Genomic DNA, 20,877 nt, shown 5'->3' on the forward strand with positions numbered 1-20,877 from the left:
CTTGCCGTAGCTGTCGTCAGATATTGCGCAATAGGGCCAAAGTGTGCAGGAGAGAGGTAGAAGGTATGTCCACATCAGTATTCCATAACAGGTTATCAGGGTGGATTGGGACTACCCATAGTTTGTCCATTTGTGTCCAGCGCAGTTATACGCCGGAAGTGTGACCCACAAGGCAATTGTCCATAATTGGGCAGCATGATAATATTGCATGAGGTTGGGGAAAGCTAGCCCCCCCCCTTACTCTGAGAGGCAAAGAGTGTAGAGCGAGGTACCCGATGTGGTTTGTAATTCCATATATAAACTTTAAGAGGTCTGCTTGAAATTTCTTAAGCTGTGCTTGTGGAACAGGTATCAGTAATGTCAAGAAATAGTAAAGGATCTTGGGTAAAATTGTCAGTGATCACATTTTACAGACTGGAACACTCACAGCCCATCTGTTCCAAGTGATTAGATGGGGCTAATCACAACAAAAACTGAACTGGGAAAAAAAAAATACTGATCACTTTTCCAGAGTAGTACAATGTTATTATTGTAACATTATATTGTTCTGGTCAACGTATGTTAAAAATAAATTGAAAAAAAATATATACAGTATTTTTTTTTTTCATACTGTCACCAGTCAGTTTTCCTGATCAACATCACATCAATTATATGATGAGACTGTACTGCATTGGTGACCTGTTGTGATTGATTACAGCGGTTACATGGTACCGGCAGCGGGCTGGTACAGTGATCACTTGGCAGACACAGCCGGAGACAGACTGCCCTGCAGCGTGGCCCCGCATGAAGACTTCATATGACACCCAGCTGAATTGACGAGAGTCTCGCCCAGCGGTAATTTTGCTATAGGCTGCGTGAGAAGTCATTAAAAAAATGTTTTTTTAAAAAAGACCCAAAACACTGTTTTGCAGATTTTGAGACAGGACTTTAATAAAATATTATGCATGACAGACTTTCTTGTCATAGGCAGGTAACTTGATACAAGCTAAATGCGCCTGCTGTCACTAAGGCTGGCCATACATTATAAATGTCCCTTTGGATTTATCAGACCACATAATATGAAGTCAAATTTTCAATTTGTATGCAATAAGGCAGGCCCTCGCACTACAAAGTTTCTAAAAGAAATGTGCAAGACAATTGTACAATGTATGACCATCTTAAAGAGGTTGTAAACCCTAGGGAAACAAAACCCCTCATAAAACCTGTAAGACAAAGGCATAATGAGCTAATTATGCTAGTGAGCTCATTATAAAATACTTACCTTAGAACAAAGCCCTCCAGCGGCGCCCGCACACCACTGAGATGGCTGACCTCGTCCCCGATGTTTCTTCTGAGTTCACAGGCTCCTGTGTTGAGAGTGGGCGGAGCCGCAATGACGTCGCTCACAGCACAGGGCTCTGAAAAAATGGCACGGGCGGCGTCTATGGTAAATATCTCCTAAACTGTGCAAGTTTAGGAGAAATTTAAAGTACCTATAGGTACAACAAATCAGGGAAGTTTACTTCCTCTTTAAGACATTTAGCGTTATGCTTTTTGTATCACTTGTCATTATGAGGTTAAAAAACCAAAATTTGGCCCTTGAGCTAGGGATGCACCGAAATTTCGGCCACCGAAATTATCGGCCGAAAATGAGCCTCTCTCATTTCGGCCGATAATGGGTTAACAGTGCCGAAAATAAAAATGGCCGCCGTGGGGAAGGAGGAGGGCGCAGCGCAGCGCAGGGCAGGTTTCAAAAGTCCCGCCTCTGGCCGGCCGTCCGCCTCTTAATAATGTCCCTACTACTCTGTGCATTATGAATGGACATACTAGGCGGGGGGCGGGGCGAGCGGCCGCTATAGAGAGAACTATTGTGATCCTTCACTGTCAGCTCCTCACGTCTATGTATGAATGAGAACTGAACTGAGCTGACACCGGGCGGGGGGGCGGGCGGAGCGGCCGCTATTAGCTGTGACTATGTGAGCGCTTCACTTCCCTGACAGGCACGTATCTCCGCTGACAAGGAAGAGAAGCTCTCACATAGTCACAGCTAATAGCGGCCGCTCCGCCCGCCCCCCCGCCCGGTGTCAGCTCAGTTCAGTTCTCATTCATACATAGACGTGAGGAGCTGACAGTGAAGGATCACAATAGTTCTCTCTATAGCGGCCGCTCGCCCCGCCCCCCGCCTAGTATGTCCATTCATAATGCACAGAGTAGTAGGGACATCATTGAGAGGCGGTGCCGCCGGCCAGAGGCGGGACTTTTGAATGCAGGAGAGGACACCCGAGGAGGAGGACGCTGAGGCAGTGGGGGAGGGGGGAGGGGAGCTGAGGCAGCTTACCAATGCTATTAGTATTATGAGGCATGAGGGGTTAATGTATTGTCACTGCTGGTCACTCATCTATTAGTGACTGACCAGTGGCAGTTAATTAACCCCTTTTGTGCTGCATTAGTGCAACCAGTGTCAGTGTTAATTAACACTGGTTGCACTAATGCAGCACAAAGGGGTTAATTACCTGCCACTGGTCAGTCACTAATAGATGAGTGACCAGCAGTGACAATACATTAACCCCTCATGCCTCATAATACTAATAGCATTGGTAATTAAATTAACCTCTTGCCAACCCATCACAGTACATATACTGTGACAGGGTGGCAGCGACAGGTTTAGGTGTACGTCGCTGCCTGTTTTTGGTTTATGTCCCTGTTCTATCCATTTCAAATTTTTTTGGGGGAAAAAGTCATTTTCGGTTTCGGTTTCGGTTTTCGGCCAAGGGCATCCTGCATTTTCGGTTTCGGTTTCGGCCCAAAATTTTCATTTCGGTGCATCCCTACCTTGAGCATATATGCGAGCTGCATTGTATTTACAAATAATGCATTCTGTATGCAGGCCAGAGATTCGGCTGACTAACAAAATTGATAGATTAATAGGTTGAGAACTATATTTATAATCAATGTCGATTAGTTGTTTCAGCACTAAACGCAATACACTACCCACATTTTTCAATAAAACATAAGGTTGCTTCAAGTAAATAGACAACTAGCACATCGAGCCTTAAAATTGCGTGCACCTGTGAACCAACAACAAGCTTTGATACCAAATATTTTCCATAGGCAACATTTTAAAAGCATCTACAGTTCATCCGTTTGGAGGTAACCGTGAATAATGGGCAGTTTAGAGTTAGTTTAGCACTCACAGGGGTGACCGCTTACTGTCAGCTGTCAGATGGAAGAGATAGGGAGGCTGTGCAGCTAATGGATCACTTCCAACTGACAGTCAGCTCGTTAGGTTTACACACACTCCTGGAGAGAGCTACCTGGAGTGTGTGTAAAACTCCCCGCCAGTAAAGGCAGTATAAGGAATAAAGCCTTCTACAACAAGCTACATTTTTAAATAAAATACTTACACAGGAACCTCTTCTTGAGGCACATAGCCATCCTTTACTTTCCGCTGTTTCCGCCATGTACCATCGGGACGCTGAGTGGCTGCTATGTATTTTCCTACAAAAAAAAAAAAAGCAACGCAATAACAAAATAGTAACGATATTAATCATGATCACATTTTTATTTTGCATGAGCGCACTCTTATCAGCAGCCTTTCTTCTGTATCTAGAATCATCTCTAATAGATTTACATGCATATGACAACAATAGAGGTAGTTGGACCACCAATCCAAGCCCCAATTACATATAATAAACATACAGAACGACCGCTTAAAGTGTTTAATGTCACATTACCTAACTATACAAATTAACATCAAGAAGAATCAGTCATTCATGCAGGGCTTGACAAATTTGCTTTGAATCTAGGAACCAGTTAAAAAGTAAAGAGCCAGTTCTAACTAACAAACATGTAACATGTTCCTGAAGGTGAACTTATCCTTCAACTCTTTCACTGCCAGAGTCATTTTTGTGTTTTTTGCACACGTTTAAAAAACTCATTTTAAGCCTGAAGATTAAATAAACCCCTCATACATATATTTTCTGAAAGCAGGCCCCTGGAGAAGAAATTAGTGGTAGTTCCAATTTTTTATGTCACACGATATTACCGCGAAGATCTAGGAAACATACAATTTCAGTAAAAAAAAAAACACATTAAAAGTTAATTTGAGGGGGCAAAAAAAAATGCAATTACTGACCCAATTTTTGGGTAAAATAAAAAAGCCGAGGTTGCACCAAGTAAATAGGTATCCAACATGCCCTTAAACATGCCCTATATTTTTGCATAGACAACGCTTTAAAAGCCCCCTACCGATCATCAGTTTAGCGTTACGAAGGAGGTCTGGTGTGAAACATGTATCGCAATCAATGTTTTCAGGCGTAGGCGCTCACCGCATGCATTCTTTTTTTTTTTTTGGATGGGGGGGGGGGGGGGGATTTTATGTGCTTCAGTGTAACTTTAATTTTACACAATAATAATAAAAAAAAATAATAATTTTACTTTTTCACATAGGGCACATTTTAACAAGACATCCAGGGTCTAAAAGACTGTGCATGTCTCCCCTGCATGTAACGCAATGCACATTGCATTACATTCTTTCCCGGCCTTGATGGTCAGGGAAACTGAACGGGAATCTGGAAGTGCCATCACATGTCACTTCCAGGTCAACAACTAAAAGGGGAGAAGAATCTCTCTCCTCCTTCCCCTCTACCCAGCGTCACCAGATATGCTCGTCCTGGACCCACATTCGGGCGGGGCGCCAACACAAAACTTCTTGTCTCCATGGTGACCTGGCACCTGGGGTTTGTTGAGCCCTGCATCCTCTGTACAAGCCTTCGTTTTGCAAATTACTGTAGATTTGAACACTGTCCTTACAAAGGGTTAAAAATGTAGAAATCACCTTCCTGCATTCTATGTTTTTGAGGTATGGCTCACTCTGCGTGGGAACAGACACAGAGAAACTGTCCAGAAATTCTTATGCTGGACATACAGCGGGTAAAATAGGTATTGAACATGTCACCATTTCTTCAGGTAAATACATTTCTAATATATTTCTAACGGTGCACCACATGTCAGTAACAATCCATGCAATCCATGCATACAAAGAAACCAAAAAAAAATAGATTCAGAAATTAAGTTATGTGCAATACAATGGAGTGACACAGGGAAAAGGTATTGGACACATGAACAAAGGGAGGTGCAAAAAGGCAGGGAAAGCCAAGACACCAGCTGAAATCTATCAGAAATTAGAAGGAAATGCTTCCCCTTGTCAGTGAAAATTAATATCAGCTGGTTCAGTCTCAACTGATGGCCTATAAAAAGGTGTCTCATTACCAAGGTATCACACAAGAAACATCTCATGATGGGTACAAGCAAAGAGCTCTCTCAAGACCTTCACAACCTTATTGTTGCAAAACATACTGATAGCATTGGTTACAGAAGGATTTTTAAACTTCTGGATTTTCCAATGAGCACTGTTGGGGCCATAATTCAGAAGTGAAAAAAACATAACTTCTCCATAAATTGACCATGACCAGGTGCTCCTTACAAGATTTCTTACAGAGGAGTGAAAAGAATGGTCAGAAGAGTTGTCCAAGAGCCAAGAACAACTTGTGGAGAGCTTCAGAAAGACCTGGAATTAGCAGGTACAATTGTTTCAAAGGAAACAATAAGTAATGCACTCAACCGCCATTGCCTGTATGCACACTCACCACACAAGACATTGCTGAAGAAAAAGCATGTTGAAGCTCATTTAAAGTTTGCTGCACAAAATTTAGACAAGCCTGTGAAATATTGGGAGAATATAGTCTGGTCAGGTGAGACCAAAATTCAACTCTTTGGATGCCCTAATGCACACCATATTTGGAGGTCAAATGGCTCTGCACATCACCCCAAAAACACCATATCAACAGTGAAGTTCAAATCTGTAACCCACCCCCTCGATGATACGCCAGTGGCCTCACCAGCAGGATATAGGACGAGGAAGGGGGTGTCCAGGGACACCCGCCTTGGACAGGGTAGTAAAATAACAAACAGGGGATGAATGTCATCTTCAGCTCATGCCTGCAGGACAGGAAACACAAGAACTGATGGGTAGCTGGTGGGCGGCCATTTTAAACATATCTGTGCTTGTGTTTCCTGTAGGAGGAGGAGCCTATCTCTCATGTGACCGTCCTGGAGGATGACTTGGGAAAAGAGTATATGAAATATTCACAGAAAAAGATATTATAAGAGAGATAAGCAACAGTAAAAATAAAGGATTTTAAAACGAAAAAATACTTTGTCCACCTGGTTAGCAGTGTAGAGTTTGGATCAACTTAAAGGATAAGTTCACTCTTTGGAAAAAAAAATATATAGAGGTTAAAATAAAAAATGCATTTATTATTTTTTTTTTCTAAGGAGCCTGCTGAGCATTGTACCCACAATCAGCAGGTCGGGCGTGCATGCTGAACATGTTACACCCCACCTAAATACCAGTGTAATATTTAACATGTTCAGAAGGGTGAACGTAGCCTTTAGGATTAACCATTTGCCCACCTGCCGCACTACACATACTATGGCAGGTCAGCTCGTACAGGCACCGAAACATATTTGTACGCCGTGGCTTTCTTCCAGGTCTGCTCGGGCACTCGCACCAGGAAACTTGAGCTACCATTCACTGCAGAACAAGCCGATCAGTGGGTCCTAGGCAAAGATTTATGGCCAGGACCTGTTGATCGGCTCAGCCAATGACAGCAGTGATATGCCATTTTTTTCTCCCTGCCAAGTAAAATCAGCACACATTACACATAGTAAACATTGTTAGGCACACAGTTAACCTCTTGATTGCCTTTAAATGTTAAACCTTTCCCAGCCAGTGTCATTAGTACAGTGACAGTGTTTAATATTAGCTCTGATCACTGTATTAGTGTCACTGGTGAGGTCAGTTAGGCAGTTCTACCCCCCCCCCCCCATGTCAGTTAGGGGTTGATTTACTAAAACCACAAAAAATAAAAAAAACAGAGGTGATCAAATACCACCAAAAGAAAACTCTATTTGTGTGAAAAAAAAAAAATACATACATTTCCTGTGTGTACATTTTTGCAGGGCAGTGCAATTATGAGGTAAAGTAGCGCAGTGCAAAATAGCAAAAAATGACCTGGTCATGAAGGGGGATAAACCTTCCAGAGTTGCAGTGGTTAAAGAGGAACTTTTGATTTTCAAGTCCGTAGTGTTAATTTTGTCAACGAAAACATTTGTCAAAATTTTCATCACCAGCCTTTTTACGATGATGAATGCTAAACAAAAAAGTACACCACATTTTTGTCCACTGAAAAAACTATGGTGAAAATCAATTACGTTTTCGTTAACGAACAAAACGAAATTGTGAGGCAGGGACGTTTACCCTCACAAACTTCTGTTTTCCACAGAGAGCCGCCTGCTTCTGCTCCCAGCAAGTGAGCGACGAGTCAGTAGCGTGCTTCGCTTAGGGGCAGTTAGCAGGCCGTGCAGCCAGCATTGCAGGCCTCCGAGTCCTCAGACGACTGTCCAGAGCAGCACTGTGCATTACAGGCCTCCTCACGAAAGTCCCACTCCCAACAACGACCGTCCAGAGCAGAGAGCACTGTGAGTGTGTACATTACAATTACAGGCCTCTCCTCAGACCATCGTCCATCCAAACCACTGTGTGCATTACTCTGACCACTGTGCATTACAGACCATCCCTTAGACCTGAGACCACAAACCAGCACCGTGCTGCATTACAGACCTCTCAGTCATACCACCATCCCTAAGCACTGTGCATTACAAGCCTCCCCTCAGACCACACTCCATAGCACTGTGCAGCATTACAGGCTTCTCTCATACCACCATCCAGAGCACTGTTCAGTATTACAGGCCTCTCAGACCACCGTCTAGAGCACTTTGCAGCATTACAGCCACCGTCCCGAGCACTGTGCAGCGTTACAGGCCTCCTCGGACCACTGTCCAGAGCACTGTGTGGAAGGCATTTAAAGTCCTTCTCTTCAGACTATCCATGTCAAGAGCACTGTGTGCATTACAGGCCTACTCAGACCACTGTCGAGAGCACTGTTCAGCATTACAGGCCTCCTCAGACCACCTAGAGTGGCTAAATCTGTATCTGTGAGTTTGTTCAAACCTTTAGTCCCCGTTCACACTAAGGCGACCTGTGAGGCGACCTGGTCGCCTCACAGGTCGCCTTCCATAGGGAAGCTGCGGACCCGTTCTAATAGGAGCGACACAAGTCGCTCCGACTTAGAAAAAGGGTCCGGAGCTTCTTTGGGGCGACCCGGAGGCGACCGCCATAGACTTCAATGTTATGAAGTCCGTGTCGGCCGCTCCGAGGTCGCGGCGCACTGCTCGCACCACGACCTCGGAGGTCGCCCCCCCCACGTCGGATCGCGGCAATGTGAACGGGGCCTAAAGTGATTGTAATGTAAAGACTTTTTTTATTTAAAAATAACAAACATGTTATGCTTACCTGCTCTGTGCAGTTGGTTTGGCACAGAGCAGCCCAGATCTTCTTCTTCTCAGATCCCTCCTCCGTTCTCCTGGCCCCTACAGCAAGCAAATTGCTATGAGGGCACCCAAGCCAAGCCATTAGCTAACTGACTTTGATTGACAGCAGCGGGAGCCAATGGCGCCGTTGCTGTGTCTCAGCCAACTAGGAGAGAGAGAGTCCCGGACGGCCGAGTCTCTTGTGCAACATCGCTGGATAGAAATGATTAAATAGGACTCCCTCTGCTCCAAAAATGCTCCAAAGCAGCTCATGTACCAATTTATAGCACTGAGCCAGATGCGTTGTTCCCACGTTTTGCTGCGATTCTGGAATCGCAGGCAGTGTTGCGCAATACAGTGTGCTTAGGTGTGAACAGGACCTAAAAAAGTAGGTAATTACTAGTCCCTGGAGTCCAGAGTTGTATTCCCAAAGCTAATGGTACCAATAAAATTCAAAATTATGCAATTTTAGAAAAAAGACAAACTTCTAGAGTCACAGAACTCTCTTCACCTAGCCAGTTACCATGTGTCACCACAAGCGAGTGCTGCCAACTAAATGTTCTAAATAACTCAGACGAATGAATGTAGGTCACATAGAAAAAAAAAAAAACACATCAATTTGTCACACCCATCTTAACTTAATTAAAATGTACAAAATACAGGCTTTAAAAATTCACATCCACATATGGTAACCAACTAAATACTTTTTTTCCCATCACTTTCAAACCACAAATGCAAAAGGACCATTGCATGTAACAAAAAAAAACATCAAAAAGGAAGAGCTGGAAGCATTCAAAATAAAACATAATTAGAAGCTGTTGGCAAAAACTAGTTATTACTATTTTTCACAATATTCATATGATGTTTATGTAAACAGCCGACTTCCTTCTCATTGTGTATGGACATCTCCGCTGACAACCGCTGCTATCCGATCCTGTCAGTGAAATCCGGACTGATGGAAACCTTATTTTCTATTCGTCTGGAGGATCGGATTGGATGAGAACTGGCCGGCGGTCTATTCTCATCCGATCTCCCCATAGAGGAGAGCGGGGATCTGACAGATGTGTCTCTGCACACAGAGTGGAGATGGAGCTCGGTGGATCGATCCCCCGCTGAGCATAACGGACTCCGTCGGGCGCATCGCCCGTGTGAAGGAAGCCCAAGTCATACTGTAATAACTGATTCCATTAAAACAGGGAACACAAATGCAAGGACCTTGGGGGAGGGGGGGTTTCCCTGCTTGCGATATATTGGGTAATGGATTACATGATCCGTCATATTTAGTGCTGGACCTGATAAAGTTATATTCTTGATGATGTGAGCAGGGAAACCAAGCAGTCACCCATCCCACTGTGTTTACCCAGCCATGTTCTATAATTTCCACCTAGTGTGTGGGAAAGGAAGATAAAGCTTGTGTTACTTATTTGTACATACTGGTCAAGGTTTGAGAATTGGGAAACCTATGCTGAAAATTCTGTCCCATTGAGACTGTTTTTTTCTTCGCCTCCAGTTCTGGGGACTGACAAATGTTGGGCTTACGATTATTTTCTATCACATTAACAACTACCATCAGCACAGTAACCAAGCACGGATCTTCCCAACAAGGACACAGACAGCAATAAGTCCTGGTTCACATATGTGCGATGTCAAACATCGCATGTGATTCGGAGCGCACTGCTCTGCAAAACACATGCAATGTCTGTGCAATGCGAATTCAGCCATACAGATTGTATGGCTGAATTTGCATCGCATTCGGACACAACTCGCACAGGACCCTTTTTTGGGTCCACAGAAGAATCGGATTGCATGGTGGTTCACAACTATGAGATCCGATTCATGTCCGAACTGATCTGGGGGTGTTAACTTTGTATTGACACCCCCAGAAATTAGCATATGACAGTGTGAATTGCCTGCGATTTGAATGTGATGCGAGAACCCGCAGTGGATTCACAGGGTTCCCGCATCGCATATACGTGAACCAGGACTAAAAACCTAAAAAAGTTACTACAGAAAAAAAAACTGTTTCCCACATGCATTAACATTATTAATCACATATCTTGAAGTTGAATTAACTTCAGACGTATAATTAAAGTGATTGTAAAGTCTAATTTTTTTTAAAAAATAACAAATATGTTATACTTGCCTGCTCTGTGCAATGGTATTGCGCATAAAGCCTCCAAGCTGTATATCTGAAGTGTAAGATCTAAGGTAGGGGTGCTCAACCCATGGCCTGCAGAGTTCTGTTCTGATGTGGCCTGCAAACTCAAATCAGGGAAGTGCGTGCCAATGCTCTGGGATGGCGGGTTGGCAAGTTCAGATCAGGATCAACTGGTTGCTGACTCGCCATCCCAGACCAGCGGAGTGCATAGAGCCGATGCCGGCAGCAGACGGCTGTAGAGGGAACAGGAGCCACTAAGCCTAAGCTTCCTCAGTAGAGTCGCCTCCTGTCCCAGGCAAAGCGCTACCAAGTGCACTTCGCCTGGGACCTTTCTAGCAGCCCGGAGAGCGATGCCAGCAGAAGCTAAAAGAGGAATAGGTCAGTGTTTTAAACCTCTCACACACACTGCACTTTTGCAATGGGCATATTGACACCTATAAAAGGGTTAACTATGAGGCTGCTTTCACACGGATTCACGGGTGCAGCTCAGTCCCCCTTTGGGGGTTAGCTTAAACGCACTGAGCCATAGACTTCTATTATTTCATGTGGGTTTGATGAGCTTTCTGAAAATGCACCACGCTTGCAAGGTATAATAGAAGTCTTTGGCAAAGCACACCTAACCCCAAAGAAAGCAAGATGCGGGTAAACTGTAGTGCACAATTGTGAAATCAGCCTTATAGGGGGCTCAGGACAGTAAGGACTTGTTTACATTTAAGGTTTTGGGGGGCGGTAAAGCTGAGGCATGTTTTTACCACACTCCCACAACCACTGTGTAGCGTCACAGGTCACAATGGCGATCCTGCCCCACGCTCCAGGAGGTCCCGTGCGGCCTCCCTGTCACGTTCTGATTTACACTGAGAAAGGAGGAGTGGCATATACAGGAAATTAACTTTTCAATTTTTCTCCTGAAACCGCTGAAATAGACAAAGAGTACTTCTAAAAAGTAAACAAAGTCAGTGTTCACACCAGTGTCATCCACTCTTTCTGTGATTAAACAGTAGGTAAACATCCAACAGGGATTGGTCCCACAGAAAACGATAGCCCTAATTTGTTGGCGCTATATAAATCCTGTATAATGTTATTAATTGTTGTTTAAAACCTATATTAGGCTATCCAAAATAAAAAATTAAAATTCGAAAACCATTTAATTGTGACCCATGACTGGTTACCAAATTACTTATTTGGCCCGCACTCTTCAAAAGGTTGAGCACAACTGATCTAAGGCATCGCTGCCTCTGACTGCTAGTCTCAGAAGATAAAAGGAAAGAAAAACAGGCGATATACAGTAACTTTAGGGCCGAAACAACTAATCAATTAATTGATTATGAAAATAGTTGTCAACTATTTTTATAATCGATTAGTCAGCCGATTACTTGGCCTGCAAACAGAATGTAATATTTGTTTACATATCAGGAAATACAGCGCAGCACACATTCAGCTCAGTACACAGTCCATACATGTCAGTAAGTGCCTGAGAACGTGTGAATGTGAGGAGCAATGCCTTATGGGACATGTAGTCCTGGGCAGGAAGGGAGTGGTTCTAAAGGCAGAAGTTTTTATACCTTGCTATAGGGACACTCTATACCAGGGGTAATGAATTAAAATTCAAGGAGGTCCGGTCGCCAAAATTTTCTTTGGGCCGAGGTCCGAATCTGAAGTCTGTGCTTTGACTCAGAAAGATGGGCAAAACAAAACTTGTCCATCAGCGTTGCTCTTAACATAAAATATGCCCATTAGAGTGCTCCTTAACATAAAATGTGTCCATCAGCGTGCCCCTTAACATAAAATGTGTCCATCAGCGTGACCCTTAACATAAAATAAGGGGCACTCTGATGGGCACATTTTGTTAGGGGGCACTCTGATGGGCACATTTTATGTTAAGGGGCACTCTGATGGGCACATTTTACACATTTTTTGTTAGGGGGCACTCTGATGGGCATATTTTATGTTAGGGGGCACTCTGATGGGCAAAACAAAACGTGTCCATCAGCGTTGCTCTTAATATAAAATATGCCCATTAGAGTGCACCCTAACATAAAATGTGTAAAATGTGCCCCCTAACATAAAATGTGCCCATCAGCGTGCCCCTTAGCATAAAATTTGCCCATCAGCGTGACGCTTAACATAAAATAAGGGGCACGCTGATGGGCACATTTTATGTTAGGGGGCACTCTGATGGGCATTTTATGTTAAGGGGCACTCTGATGGGCACATTTTATGTTAGGGGGCACTCTGATGGTCAAAACAAAACATGTAAATCAGCGTTGCTCTTAACATAAAATATGCCCATTAAAGTGCCCCTTAACATAAAATATGCCCATCAGCGTGACCCTTGACATAAAATATGCCCATTAGAGTGCCCCTTAACATAAAATATGCCCATCAGTGTGACCCTTAACATAAAATATGCCCATTAGAGTGCCCCTTAACATAAAAAATGCCCATCAGCGTAAAATAAGGGGCACACTGATGGGCACATTTTATGTTAGGGGGCACTCTGATGGGCACATTTTTTTTTTATGGGGCACTCCAATGAACACTACAAAATATGCCCATCACTTTAAAAACCTCTCATCAGCTTTAAGTGCAGCTTTAAAATTGGGGACCACATTGCTTTTTCCCCTTGTGCTCCACATACCTGAAGCCAGTAGTCGAGCCAGGAGCCACGAGCAGCGGTGGGCGGGGCGCGCACATAATGTTACGCCCCAACTCGCTGCCCGGCTGAATGGAAGCCGCAGTAAGGAGCAGGGGGCGGGGCGCGCACGTGACGTCACGCCCCTACTCGCGGCCCGGCAGGACACCGGCTGGGAGTGAGCCGGTGTAAGGAGGGGGCGTGGAGCACACACAGCACGTCACTGGTTGCTGGGACACCCGCGGTCCCAGCAAACCAGTGACTGATAACAGGAGGCAGCCTCGCGGTCCGGGCGGAAGCATCGTGCGGGCCGCCAATGGACCGCGGGCCGCCATTTAGTGACGGCCGCTCTATACTATAGAAGGGATGTGCTGGAACTGGAGAGAGAGTCCAAAGAAGGGCAACAGAGGTAATTAGGGGAATGGAGGACATCAGCTATGAGAAAAGACTACAAGCACTGAACTTATTCTCTCTGGAGAAGAGACGATTGAGGGGGGATATGATATCAATGTACAAATACTGTACTGGCGACCCTAGCATAAGGAACAAACTATTCAGAGAAAGGGAATACAAAAAGACACGTGGCCACTCACTAAAACTAGAAGAAAAGCAGTTTAACCTTAAAATATGTAAGGGGTTCTTTACTATCAGAGTGGTAAGGATGTGGAATTCTCTTCCACAAGCATCAGCAGGGAGCATCGATAGTTTCAAAAAACGATTAGATGGGCACCTTAAAGACCACAACGTATAGGGGTATACGATGCACGGTTACCAGTAAACACACGCACACACACGTTTAAAGACCGACTCACACTAGATGCAGCCCATTGCACTTTTAATCTGCATCAAAAATGCATGCACATTGTTTTCAATGTATTCCAATGGCCCTAGTTCATACCAGTGCAGTTAACAAAAGTAAAAGATTTAGCATATTTTCTGTAGGGAACGCATCTGGAATAGGGCAAAATGCATAAAAAATGTACTGAAACACATCTAAAAAGTGCACTGGAATGCACATGTAATGAACTGAAATGAAGAAAAATAGAGGGGGGGGGACGCATCACAAACACACAAGAACGCATCAAAAATGTGCATGTAGGCAGGTATCCAGGACACAGAAATTGCAACCGACCCTAATGCTGGCCATATATATATATATATATATATATATATATATATATATTCGTCAGGAAATTTTTGAAGAAATTTTCGTTTGATTTTCTAATCGTTAGTGGGGTCAAATCAAATTTTCAGGCAGTGTATGTGGTTATCACTCAGAAATTACATTCATTTTAAAATTGAACGTTAAAAGTAAAAGACAATTTTCGAACGACATTTGTCCATTCATCGAATATTCAAATAATTTTCTTACGAATGTTGTACAAACATTCTCGTCCAAAAATCTATACCTGTATGGCCAGCATTAATGAATGAATCTGCACTTTGCCCATGCAAGAACATGCAACAGATCGACTTTGATAGCAGCTCCTCCGGGAGACAAAAGGGAAGATAAAGTAAATACTTCTAGGCTTAGGGTAGCGTGACCCACTCTGCTACCTTCCATGCGATAGCACCGCTGCCAACTTGGAGCTTACCCAGTAAACCATCAGGGACTGTGGAACACTTTGCATTTCATTTGGAAAGCAAGGTCCCAGAGTCTGGAGGAAGAGTGGAGAGGCACAGAATCCAAGTTGCATGAGGTCCAGTGTGAAGTTTCCAGTCATTGATGATTTGGGGAGCCATGTAATCTGCTGGTGTTGTTCCACTGTGTTTTATCAAGTTCAAAATCAGCGCAGCCCTCTACCAATAAATTCTAGAGCACTTCATGCTTCCCTCTGCTGACCAGCTTTATGGAGATGCTGATTTCATTATACAGCAGGACTTGGCAACTGCCCACACTGCCAAAAGTATCAATACCTGGTTTAATCACTGTGCTTAAATGGGCAGAAAACTTGCCTTACCTAAACCTCATAGAGAATCTGTGGGATATTGTCAAGAGGAAGATGAGACACCAGACCCAACAATGCAGACAAGCTGAAGGCCGCTATCAAAGCAACCTTGGAACTCAGCAGTGCCATAGGCTGATCGCCTCCATGCCACACCACACTGGCGCAAAAGGACCCCCCGACCAATTATTGGTATAGTGCATACTATACTTTTTTAGTAAGCCAACATTTCCGTATTAAAAATCCTTTTATTGGCCTTATGTAATCTTCAAATATTCTGAGATACTAAATTTTGGGTTTTCGCTATCTGTAAGCCATAATCATCAAAATAAAAAGAAATGCTTGAAATATATCACTCTGTGTGTAAGGCATCTATATAAAATATGAGTTTCACTTTTTGAATTGAATTACTGAAATAAAATTCACTTTTTGATATTCTAATTTTATGAGATGCACGTGTATATTCAGCATATAAACAGCAGCAAAGGTAAAGGCAATTAATTTGTAGGGAGAGTGAAATTCCTTTTAAATGTCCTCCAGTTTCTAAGATGTCAAATCAACATGCTAGAGGTGTGGTCTTGACCAAGGTGTGTACAGATGTGGTGTAGATAAAAGATCTCCCTATGTTGTTTGTATCATAAAACTGCCTGCATAGGAATAGTAACGCTTTTGTAGGTAGTTTCTATATACTGTACATACCAGTGGCGGCCGGTCGATAGGGGGCGCCACCCCCCAATCATCTTCAAAGAAAAAAAAAAATACCATTAAAGTCCACTATGGGGCGCCGGACTTATTGCTGGCTATGGGGGGGGGTTGGCATCCCACATGGGCCCAGGCAGAGGCGCCGATTGGCGGCCGTTCTGGGTGTCACCGGGGCGCAAGCAATGCGCCCCGACACTCCCCACTAGTCGTGTCCTGGCTGTGATTGGTCCAGACTCCAGCCGAAGAGGACTCGAGGAGAGGAGCAGCGCACCATGGACGTCTCGCAGGCAGTGTGAGTGTGGAGTGTCACGGTCGAGTCAGCGAGCCAGACCAGGAGAGCAGGTAAGTGAACAGTGATTGCAGCGCGATGCCATGACCTGCGACATGCCTGTGCCATGCCTGTGCCATGACCTGTGCCATGCCCTTACCATCACCTGTGCCATGCCCTGTGCCATGACCTGTGCCATGCCCTGTGCCATGACCTGTGACATGCCCGTACCATGACCTGTGACATGCCCGTACCATGACCTGTGACATGCCCTTGCCATGACCTGTGACATGCCCTTGCCATGACCTGTGACATGCCCTTGCCATGACCTGTGACATGCCCGTGCCATGACCTGTGACATGCCCGTGCCATGACCTGTGACATGCCCGTGCCATGACCTGTGACATGCCCATACCATCACCTGTGCCATGACCTGTGCCATGCCCTTACCATGACCTGTTCCATGCCCTTACCATGACCTGTTCCATGCCCTTACCATGACCTGTTCCATGCATTGTGACATGCCTATATCATCACCTGTGCCATGACCTGTGCCATGCCCGTGCCATGACCTGTGCCATGCCCGTGCCATGACCTGTGCCATGCCCGTGCCATGACCTGTGACATGCCCGTGCCATGACCTGTGACATGCCCGTGCCATGACCTGTGACATGCCCGTGCCATGACCTGTGACATGACCTGTGCCATGCCCTGTGACATGCCTATATCATCACCCGTGCCATGCCCGTACCATGACCTGTGCCATGCCCTTACCATGACCTGTGCCGTGCCATGCCCTTACCATGACCTGTGCCATGCCCTTACCATGCCTTTACCATGACCTGTGCCATGCCCTTACCATCACCTGTGCCATGCCCTTACCATCACCTGTGCCATGCCCTTACCATCACCTGTGACATGCCCTTACCATCACCTGTGACATGCCCTTACCATCACCTGTGACATGCCCGTGCCATCACCTGTGACATGCCCGTGCCATCACCTGTGACATGCCCGTGCCATCACCTGTGACATGCCCGTGCCATGACCTGTGACATGCCCGTACCATGACCTGTGAAATGCCTGTACCATGACCTGTGCCATGCCTATATCATCATCTGTGCCATGCCCTTAACCATCTCCTGTACCATGACCTGTGACATGCCTGTACCATCCATCACCTGTGCCATGCCTATACCATGACCTGTGCCATGCCTATACCATCTCCTGTACCATCAACTGTGCCATGCCTGTACCACCTCAAAGTCACGCAATTTTTTACCGCGTTTTTTGCCGCGAAGCAATACCTAATACATTTTTCTTTTTGCGCCCCCCCAAAAAAAATTTTGAGCACCAGCCGCCACTGATACATACAGTATATAGGAACTCTTTACATAGTTGTTTGCTTGGAGTTTAGCTTTAAAGGACTTCCCATGTCACAGCACGCTACATGAAACACAACTTTAGCAAAGCAGCACTTCTTATCTTTTGAATGTATCAAGTTCCAGTTAAAGATAGTACTATAGTGTCTGTCTCTCAGATCAGATTTCATGTCATTGAATCTGCTGCTGCTACAAATTACAAGGGTCACATCATTTATTCACCAGTGCTCTTTTATAGCAATAAACACATGGTGATGGAAGTGCCTTAGAGAGAAGGCTTCGCAGGAGAGATCCCCTGGATGGAGGGAGCCTACAGAAGCAATGAATAAGACAAGTACACTGCTCAAAAAAACTTAAAGGAACACTTTTTAATCAGAGTATGGCATCAAGTCAATTCAACTCCTGGGATATTGATCTGGTCAGTTAAGTAGCAGTGGGGGTTGTTAATCCGTTCCAGCTGCTTTGGTGTTAATGAAATTAACAGGTGCACTAGATGGGCAACAATGAAACAACCTCCAAAACAGGAATAGTTTTACAGGTGGAGGTCATTTTTTTTCCTACTCATCTGTATTGACTGTTTTTCACTAGTTTTGCATTTGGCTAGGGTCAGTGTCACTACTGGTAGCATGAGGCGATACCTGGACCCTATAGAAGTTGCACAAGCAGTCCAACTCCTCCGGGAATGCACATCAATATGTGCCATTGCCAGGTTTGCTGTGTCTCCCAGCATTGTCTCAAGAGCATGGAGGCAATTCCAGGAGACAGGCAGTTACTCTAGGAGAGAGCTGTAGTGGATATGCACATGGTATGACTGTTGGTGCAAGACAGGATGGTCTGAGTATTTAGAAAACTGCTGATTTACTGGGATTTTCATGCACAACCATCTCTAGGGTTTATAGAGAATGGTCCCAAAAATAGAAACTATCCAGTGAGTGTCAGTCGGGTGTGTGGACGAAAATGCCTCAATGGTCAGAGGAGAATGGGCAGACTGCTTTGAAATAATAGAAAGGCAACAGTAACGCAAATAACGACTCCATTAGAGCTGCACGATTCCGGATAAAATCAGAATCACTATTTTTTTGCTTAGAATAACGATAACGATTCCCTCACAAATCTCGGCGTAACATCTTTTACATTACACAAAAAAATTGGGCTAAATTTACAGATTAGGTTTTTTTTAATTCATTAAAGTGTATTTTTCCCCCCCAAAAAAAAACTTAGTTTGAAAGACTTTTGCGCAAATACAGTGTAACATAAAAGATTGCAACGATCGCCATGTTATTCTCTAGGTTCTCTGCTAAAGAAAAATATGTTTGGGGGTTCTAAGTAATTTTCTAGCAAAAAAACTTGTAAGCAACAAATGTCAGAAAAAAGCTTAGTCTAAGGGCTCTTTCACACGGGCGGTCCGATCAGATCCGCCTGTCAGTTTTTTAGGCGGATCTGATCGGATCCTCCATGCAGCTCTATGGGGCAGCGGATGTCAGTGGAGACACCTCCGCTGCCATCCGTATCCGATCCTGTCCGTGAAATCCGGACGGATGGAAACCCTATTTTTCCATCCGTTCAGGGATCGGATGAGAGCGGACAGGCGGTCCGCTCTCATCCGATCCCCCATAGAGAGCAGCGAGAGCTGTGACACCTCCCTCTCTGCACTGCAAGCAGAGACGGAGCTGTCATCCGACGGCTTAGCGGGGATTGGCGGATCGATCCTCGCTGAGCAGCATTGATCCGCCTACAGAGGCGGACCGTGTGAAAGAGCCCTAAGAGATTAAGCTGCCCTCACAGTGCCTTGCGAAAGTATTCGGCCCCCTTGAACTTTGCGACCTTTTGCCACATTTCAGGCTTCAAACATAAAGATATAAAACTGTAATTTTTTGTGAAGAATCAACAACAAGTGGGACACAATCATGAAGTGGAACGAAATTTATTGGATATTTCAAACTTTTTTTAACAAATACAAAACTGAAAAATTGGGCGTGCAAAATTACTCAGCCCCCCTTAGGTTAATACTTTGTAGCGCCACCTTTTGCTGCGATTACAGCTGTAAGTGGCTTGGGGTATGTCTCTATCAGTCTTGCACATCGAGAGACTGAAATTTTTGCCCATTCCTCCTTGCAAAACAGCTAGAGCTCAGTGAGGTTGGATGGAGAGCGTTTGTGAACAGCAGTTTTCAGTTCTTTCCACAGATTCTCGATTGGATTCAGGTCTGGACTTTGACTTGGCCATTCTAACACCTGGATATGTTTATTTGTGAACCATTCCATTGTAGATTTTGCTTTATGTTTTGGATCATTGTCTTGTTGGAAGACAAATCCACGTCCCAGTCTCAGGTCTTTTGCAGACTCCATCAGTTTTTCTTCCAGAATGGTCCTGTATTTGGCTCCATCCATCTTCCCATTAATTTTAACCATCTTCCCTGTCCCTGCTGAAGAAAAGCAGGCCCAAACCATGATGCTGCCACCACCATGTTTGACAGTGGGGATGGTGTGTTCAGGGTGATGAGCTGGGTTGCTTTTACACCAAACATAACGTTTTGCATTGTTGCCAAAAAGTTCGATTTTGGTTTCATCTGACCAGAGCACCTTCTTCCATGTGTTTGGTGTGTCTCCCAGGTGGCTTGTGGCAAACTTTAAACAACACTTTTTATGGATATCTTTAAGAAATGGCTTTAATGGCAGTATACGACTGATTGTTGTCCTATGGACAGAGTCTCCCACCTCAGCTGTAGATCTCTGCAGTTCATCCAGAGTGATCATGGGCCTCTTGGCTGCATCTCTGATCAGTCTTCTCCTTGTATGAGCTGAAAGTTTAGAGGGACGGCCAGGTCTTCGTAGATTTGCAGTGGTCTGATACTTCAATATGATTGCTTGCACAGTGCTCCTTGGGATGTTTAAAGCTTGGGAAATCTTTTTGTATCCAAATCCGGCTTTAAACTTCTCCACAACAGTATCTCGGACCTGCCTGGTGTGTTCCTTGTTCTTCATGATGCTCTCTGCACTTTAAACAGACCTCTGAGACTATCACAGTGCAGGTGCATTTATATGGAGACTTGATTACACACAGGTGGATTCTTATTTATCATCATTAGTCATTTAGGTCAACATTGGATCATTCAGAGATCCTCACTGAACTTCTGGAGAGAGTTTGCTGCACTGAAATTAAAGGGGCTGAATAATTTTGCACGCCCAATTTTTCAGTTTTTTATTTGTTAACAAAGTTTGAAATATCCAAAAAATTTTGTTCCACTTCATGATTGTGTCCCACTTGTTGATTCTTCAAAAAATATTACAGTTTTATATCTTTATGTTTGAAGCCTGAAATGTGGCAAAAGGTCGAAAAGTTCAAGGGGGCTGAATACTTTCGCAATGCACTGTAGG

The 20,877-nt window shown here is 44.4% G+C and overlaps 1 protein-coding gene across 1 annotated transcript in view; it reads right to left on the bottom strand.

Moving 5' to 3' along the window:
• PYM1 (PYM homolog 1, exon junction complex associated factor) overlaps positions 1-20,877 on the bottom strand; it is a 40,390-nt gene that overhangs the window by 14,269 nt on the left and 5,244 nt on the right. Inside the window, exon 2 of the mRNA XM_082245662.1 lies at positions 3,384-3,477. Coding sequence (XP_082101788.1) covers positions 3,384-3,477 — 94 coding nt within the window. The remainder of the gene's footprint in view (positions 1-3,383; positions 3,478-20,877) is intronic.

The sequence above is a fragment of the Pelophylax lessonae genome, assembly GCF_965119305.1.
Source record: "Pelophylax lessonae genome assembly, chromosome: 2".
Lineage (NCBI taxonomy): Eukaryota > Metazoa > Chordata > Amphibia > Anura > Ranidae > Pelophylax > Pelophylax lessonae.